This window comes from Marmota flaviventris, chromosome 19, assembly GCF_047511675.1.
Source record: "Marmota flaviventris isolate mMarFla1 chromosome 19, mMarFla1.hap1, whole genome shotgun sequence".
NCBI lineage: Eukaryota > Metazoa > Chordata > Mammalia > Rodentia > Sciuridae > Marmota > Marmota flaviventris.
In genome coordinates this window covers 27931476-27938632 of record NC_092516.1, presented here as the reverse complement: position 1 = coordinate 27938632, position 7157 = coordinate 27931476, and the positions used below count along the sequence as shown (strand labels likewise).

General features: G+C 60.6%; 1 protein-coding gene across 1 annotated transcript; it reads left to right on the top strand.

Moving 5' to 3' along the window:
* The first annotated feature begins 4261 nt into the window (after positions 1-4261).
* On the top strand, positions 4262-6360 carry Fzd9 (frizzled class receptor 9). The gene has a single exon (XM_027948692.3). The coding sequence runs from the start codon at positions 4262-4264 to the stop codon at positions 6035-6037; it is 1776 nt and encodes a 591-aa protein (XP_027804493.1). The 3' UTR covers positions 6038-6360.
* The last annotated feature ends 797 nt before the right edge of the window (positions 6361-7157 follow it).

The window sequence follows — 7157 nt, the reverse complement described above, 5'->3', positions numbered from 1 at the left end:
TTTGGGTCCATTGGGGTGGTTTCACAAGTCCTCTTCAGGTATGTGCGGTTTATCATGTAATACCAACCATGTCCTTCAATCGCGCTTTAGAAAAATTCACTTCCCCATCGACCCAGCAATCCAAGTTCTCAGACTCGATACTATAAAAATGAAAGCTCAAGGACATTCAGGGTTCAGCAAACTTCCGGTAAAGGGCACCAGGGATTACTCAGGGGCACTCAACCACTGAGCCATATCCCCAGCCCTATTTTGTATTTTATTTAGAGTCAAGGTCTCACTGAGTTGCTTAGCACCTCACCAGTGCTTGGAACTCATGATCCTCCTGCCTCAGCCTCCCGAGCTGCTGGGATTACAGGTGTGTGCTACTGCGCCCAGCTCCATTATTTGACTTCTTCAATCACCCCTAGTGTTGAGATGCTTGTGAAAATTTTAAAAGCCCTAATAAGAAATTTTAAAAATCTTTCTTTAGTGAATGGAATGAATGCTCTAGTCCAGTCCTTGACATCCCCATAAAGGGCAACTGAGTGAGAACTCAAAACTCAAGCTTCAGGAGGTGGGAACATTCCCTGAATCGTCCACACAGGGATCCCAGCTCTGTGCACCTGGGCACGTGGCACAGGAGTCACTAGGCACCTGCGTGTACCTTGTATGTGCACATGTGTGTGCCAGGGCCCCTCTACAGGGACACACTCATGTTCCCACCTGCCTCTGCCCCAGGTGTGCTGGGTACCTGCTGGGTCTTCCACAGCCTCTCCTGAGGGCCACTCAGGCACTGGAAGAGACACAGACAGTCCTCCTGGGTACTCGAATGGACCCCTCTGTCCCCTGGGTCCAACCAGAAAGCCTCCTCAACCTCTTACCCCCTGGTATTCAGCCTCCTCTAGAAGGATCCAGGGTCCCCTTGCCATTCCCACTTTATTCACCTGGTGGTGCTGGGATGGAACCCCGGGCCTTGGACATGCTAGGCCAGCGCTCTGCCATTGAGCTACGCCCCAGAGGACATTCTTCTCTCACAACAAACATTGATGGGTGCCTACCCCAGGCTGGGTGCCAGGACGAGAGGGCACAGCACCGTCCTCTACCTGCGGAAGCCCCTCCCCCCCCAGGCTCTTGGGGACAGGCACAGGTGTCACATGTTGGGTGAGGGCAGGGCTGGTCCTGGAGGAGGGGCTGCAGGGCTGAGTTGGGGGAAGAGGGAGAGGCTAACCCTGGAGGGAGTGGCGTGTGTCCAGTGGGCAGGGAGTGGTGGCCACCATCCGGGAGGATGTGGAAGAGGGTCTCTGGGGGCCAGGGCTGGGAACACAAGTCAGGAGGATGCCCCTTCCCCAGCCCTGGCCCCCAAGAAAAGCGGCCGTTCCCAGGGAGGAGGAGCTGGGCGGGACTCCATTCCACCTCGCCATCGCCATCGCAGGCCCCTTGCCCAGCGAGCAGGAGTGGGGATGGGTACTGACGCTGACCTCCCTCTCCCGTCCCCCCAGTCCTCCTCATAGTCTCCCTTTCAGTGAGAGCCTCGGGTATTGTTCCATTTTTGTAAAGACGGGGATCAAGTGACAAAGCCCGGTGGGTGGGCAGGCGGCCCAAGAGGCCTCTTCTCTCCCGGGCAGCATCTGCATGGGGGCGGGGCTGTTCCACCCCCCACCTCTGGCTTCCCAGGAGCTGGCTGTTGCCATGGTGACAGGCCTGGCATCCACAGCCCCTGGGGCGCCCTCCCCACCATGGCTGCCAGAGGAAGGGCCCCCAACTCCTCTTCACCCTGGAGGGGGCCGGGACACACAAAACATGGCTGATATAGGCCCCTGCGGCAGGTCCCCAGCAGCCCGAGCCTCCTAGTCCGGCTGCCAGCAGAGGGGCAGTTCCAGAACCCCCACAAAGACACCGTGAGAGTGGCCGGGTGGGGGCTCAAGGAGCAGAGCTGGACCTCCCTTCACTACCATCCAGGTCCTACGCCTCTCCGGGCCAGTTAGAGGGAAATGACAGGTTCCCAGGTCCCTGGCACAGCCCCTGGTTTCATGGCAGAGTGAGGGGTGGGTGGAGGGCTCACAGTGTTCTGGGACAAGGCGGGTGGCAAGGACCCTGGGGCCCAAGGCAAATCTGCAGCCCCATCCAGAAGAGATAGGGGTGCCCCAGGAGGTGGTGGTGTGCCAGACAGCAGGAGAGGGAGGGCCGAAGGGCTGGGAGGGAGCCTACGGAGGTCTGGAGCAGGCTTGGATGAAATGAAGGGGGACGGGGCTTCCTGGGAGAGCTTTTGTCGCCATCCTAGGAGTATGAAATCTCACCCTGCGCAACGGGAGCTGTGGCTGACATTTTGGGAACCTCTGTTGTCCTTGATCAGGTGGTCAAGGCTGGGCCCTTTTTTCCAAGGGGACCATGCTCCTGCCCTCCTATGTGGCAAGTTCAGGATCTTGCACCAGCACCTCTCTCCACTCGGGCATCCCCACGGGTGCTCCATCTCTCTTGTCCTCTCGCCAGGGGCTGGGTGAGCGCCAGTGACAGCATAAACCTTCGTCCGTCCTCGAAGAGAAGCTGAGCACTAATGACAGGCATGTGTGGGAATGCCAGCCCCATCTCCTCCATCATTGCCACCACTGTCCCGACCCCCGCCTGAGCCCCCACCCCATGCCACACTCTGCAGCAGGCAGGCTTTGGCTGAGTGGGGCTGGGAGGGCAGGTGCCCTCCTCTGGTGGTGGACACTGGCAGCCTCTGCAGAACAGCCCAATTGCCAACCCTAGCCTTAGGAGCTACATAATCCTGAATAAAAGCTTTGAGTTTTCTGAACTTCAGTGTCCTATCGGCAAAATGGGTACAGGGTTCTTTGTAAGACTGCCATGAGTATTAAAAAGGGAATTGTAATGTGCTTGGCTCTCAGTAGGTCCCTGGTCAGGTTCCTTAGCCTCCCTGCCTCCCGAGGACACAGCTATTCATTCTCTAAGCCTTCCTGAGCAGCTAGTAGGTGTCTGACCCTGGACTGAGACCTCATATAGAATCTTGGTTGTTGTTGTTGTTTATTGTTTGTCTTGGTACCAGGGGTTGACCCCAGGGGTGCTCTACCTCTGAGCTACATCCCCACCCCTTTTTAATTTTTTTTTAATTTTGAGACAGGGTTTCTCAGGCTGGCCTTGAACTTAAGATCTTCCTGCCTCAGCCTCCAGAGCCTACAGGGCCCAATTCTCATATGCAGTATTGACTCTGAATCCTCCAGGTATTTGTAGGCTGAGGGGGTGGAGAAGATGGACAATGGTGGGAACAGTCTAAGGGTTCCCAGAGCAGCGTCCCTTGAGGGGGTGTTTCTTGGATTTTTCCTGCCCAGCTATCTGGGATCCACAGCAGTTTCTAATCAGGTCCCAAAGATCAAGGGGGCATCTTAGAGAGAGGTGATAGGGTGCTAACACTCCTCCAGAAGGGAGAATGTTCTTGTGAGATAAGTAGTACAGCGCCCAGAGGAGAAGAGTTACACACGGAACTTGGTAACTCGATGCCCTTGCACATGTCACGCCTCTCAGCATCAGTCTCCCCACCTGAGAAATGCGGATAGTGCCTCATTCTTGGAAGGCTACGCAGATGGCACGAGGTCCAGCTTGCAGCAGGATTCCTCGGCAGAGGTGCACAGGAGCTGGATCATCTGTTCTCTTTACAGAAAAGGAAACTGAGACACATAAACCAGTAAAGAGGCAGAGGCTGCACTTGGACAGTCTGAGTAGGAACCGAGACTTTCCACAAGTGGAGGGAGGCCTCAGACAAGTTCTCTCCACGTGGGAAAATGCCCCCCATACTGGGGGTGTAGGCAAGGGACCGTCGCGGGGAGAGTTTGGGCCGCCAGGGAAGGGGAAGAGCCTGGTGGAAAAGGAAGAGTGAGCCGGTAGAAAACGTTGCCCACAGCTCCGGTCCCCCGCGGGCGCCCCAGCGCGTCTGAGAGACGCGGCGCCTTTAAAGCCTGGCGGGGGCGTGTCCGGCGCGCGGGCCCCGCCCCTGGGCGTGTCCACACAGAGCCCCGCCCCGGGCTTGTAGCCGCGGCCCGGGGGAGACCGCGCCGGCTGTGGCTCGGCGGCGGCTCCACTGGCAGCGGCGGTGGCGGCTCGGCGGGCTCGGCGGCTCCTGTCCTGCGGGCGGCTGCCCGAGCGCTGCCCGGCGGCGCCCGGATACACGTGGGCGGCTCGGCTATGGCCCGCGCCCCGCGACGTGGCGGGCAGGCACGGGGGCGCGGGACTGCACGGCCCGAGTGAGCCGGGGCCGCGCTCGCGCTCTTGGCCCGGGCCGCCCGGGATGGCCGTGCCGCCGCTCCGCCGGGCGCTGCTGCTGTGGCAGCTGCTGGCGGCGGGCGGCGCGGCGCTGGAGATCGGCCGCTTCGATCCGGAGCGCGGGCGCGGGCCGGCGCCGTGCCAGGTGGTGGAGATCCCCATGTGCCGCGGCATCGGCTACAACCTGACCCGCATGCCCAACATGCTGGGCCACACGTCGCAGGGCGAGGCGGCCGCCGAGCTGGCCGAGTTCGCGCCGCTAGTGCAGTACGGCTGCCACAGCCACCTGCGCTTCTTCCTGTGCTCGCTCTACGCGCCCATGTGCACCGACCAGGTCTCGACGCCCATCCCCGCCTGCCGGCCCATGTGCGAGCAGGCGCGCCTGCGCTGCGCGCCCATCATGGAGCAGTTTAACTTCGGCTGGCCGGACTCGCTCGACTGCGCCCGGTTGCCCACGCGCAACGACCCGCACGCGCTCTGCATGGAGGCGCCCGAGAACGCCACGGCTGGCCCCGCTGAGCCCCACAAGGGCCTGGGGATGCTGCCTGTGGCGCCGCGGCCCGCGCGGCCCCCTGGCGACGCAGCCCCGGGCCCGGGCGCAGGAGGCACCTGCGAGAACCCAGAGAAGTTCCAGTACGTGGAGAAGAGCCGCTCGTGTGCGCCGCGCTGCGGGCCGGGCGTCGAGGTGTTCTGGTCACGGCGCGACAAGGACTTCGCGCTGGTTTGGATGGCCGTGTGGTCGGCGCTGTGCTTCTTCTCCACGGCCTTCACCGTGCTCACCTTCCTGCTGGAACCTCACCGCTTCCAGTACCCGGAGCGCCCCATCATCTTCCTCTCCATGTGCTACAACGTCTACTCTCTCGCCTTCCTCATCCGCACAGTGGCGGGCGCCCAGAGCGTGTCCTGCGACCAGGAGGCCGGAGCGCTCTACGTGATTCAGGAAGGCTTGGAGAACACGGGCTGCACCCTGGTCTTCCTGCTGCTCTATTACTTTGGCATGGCCAGCTCGCTGTGGTGGGTGGTCCTGACGCTCACCTGGTTCCTGGCAGCTGGCAAGAAATGGGGCCATGAAGCCATTGAGGCCCATGGCAGCTACTTCCACATGGCTGCCTGGGGCCTGCCGGCCCTCAAGACCATCATTGTCCTCACGCTGCGCAAGGTGGCTGGGGATGAGCTGACAGGGCTCTGCTACGTCGCCAGCATGGATGCAGCAGCGCTCACGGGCTTCGTGCTGGTGCCCCTGTCCTGCTACCTGGTGCTAGGCACCAGCTTCCTCCTGACCGGCTTCGTGGCCCTCTTCCACATCCGCAAGATCATGAAGACCGGCGGCACCAACACGGAGAAGCTGGAGAAGCTCATGGTCAAGATCGGGGTCTTCTCCATCCTCTACACGGTGCCTGCCACCTGTGTCATCGTCTGCTATGTCTATGAACGCCTCAACCTGGACTTCTGGCGCCTCAGGGCCACAGAGCAGCCATGCTCGGCAGCTGCTGCCCCCGGAGGCCGGAGGGACTGCTCTCTGCCAGGGGGCTCAGTGCCTACCGTAGCTGTCTTTATGCTCAAAATCTTCATGTCACTGGTGGTAGGCATCACCAGCGGTGTGTGGGTATGGAGCTCTAAGACTTTCCAGACCTGGCAGAGCCTGTGCCACCGCAAGATGGCAGCAGGCCGGGCCCGAGCCAAGGCCTGTCGGGCCTCTGGGGGCTATGGCCGTGGCACCCACTGCCACTATAAGACCCCTACTGTGGTCTTGCACATGACTAAGACGGACCCCTCTCTGGAGAACCCCACACACCTCTAGTGACAGAGGCCTGGCTCTGGGTAGTGGCTGCCCCTTCTTTGCCCTCCCCTCCCCCCAAGAGACAGCTGACTAGCAGCTGCCCAGCTGTCAAGGTCAGGCAAGTGAATGCCAGGGGGCTGAGGACCAGGGTGGGGACCCAGAGAGACTCACATCCCTCTCCCCGGCTAGTGCATGGGGAGGGGGGATAGGCCTGTTTGAGTCCCGGAAGGTGTGAGGAGAGGAGGGGGCAGAAGAGAGCGTGGTTTAGCAGGCGCTTATTTAATGATGTAATTTATTGTTGAGTTCCTCTGGAAGCTGTGACTGGAATAAACCCCGGTGTGGCACTGCTGAGTCCTCTCTGGGCTGGGAAGGGGAAGGTAGGACGAGGGTCTGCAGGGCTCCCTGAGAGCAGAGCTGGAGGGGTGTCGCGCTCATTCTCTGGCTCCCCTCCAATCAAGAGTAAGTTCCCCCACGGCACAGCTGTTTTGCAGAAGTGTGTGTGTGTGCACGTGTGTGCGTGTGTGCGCGCGCACAAGCCTCTTTCTGAGGCCTGAGTGCCGTGCCTCCAAAGTGGGATTGGGATGCCTGCCAGGATGCTCAGAGAATCCCGGGGAGGACACGAGGCCCTCTGGCTCGGGGGTGTCCAGCCGCTCGGGGCTGTGGTTGTCTTCCCTTCCTCACCCTTTGTTTTCCTCATTAGTGGACAAGGTGGGGATTGAGCCTCCTCCACCTTGTCTCAACGGGTCCCCTTCCCAGGCCTGAGGCTGGAGGATGACCATCCTCATTGCCTCTGAGGGATACTGGCCTGTTCAACTCCTTCTTTGGGGCGCTGGTCAAGGCATCCCCATATCCGGCCCCCACTTGTCTCTGGGAGGGGCACGTGGGCCCAGCTTAGCAACGGCTTCTTGGTGGTGTGGATGTGGGCCCAGAGATGGAAACTCTTGAGCTTAGTAGCGATTGGCAGCAAGCTCCACACAGGTAGCTTGCACACTTGTGTTGGGAGGTAGGCAGAGGCACTGTGTGTGCTGGGGCAGCTCAGGGCCCTGGGACCTGCCTCCTCTGTCCCCTGTGATGTAGCTGTGTAGGCCACCTGAGACCTTTCAGCTTGTGGTCAAACACCATATTGACCTGGGACACTCAC

Coding starts and splice junctions, on each gene's coding strand:
- Fzd9 (XM_027948692.3), top strand. CDS start 4,262: ATGGCCGTGCCGCCGCTCCGCCGGGCGCTGCTGCTGTGGCAGCTGCTG.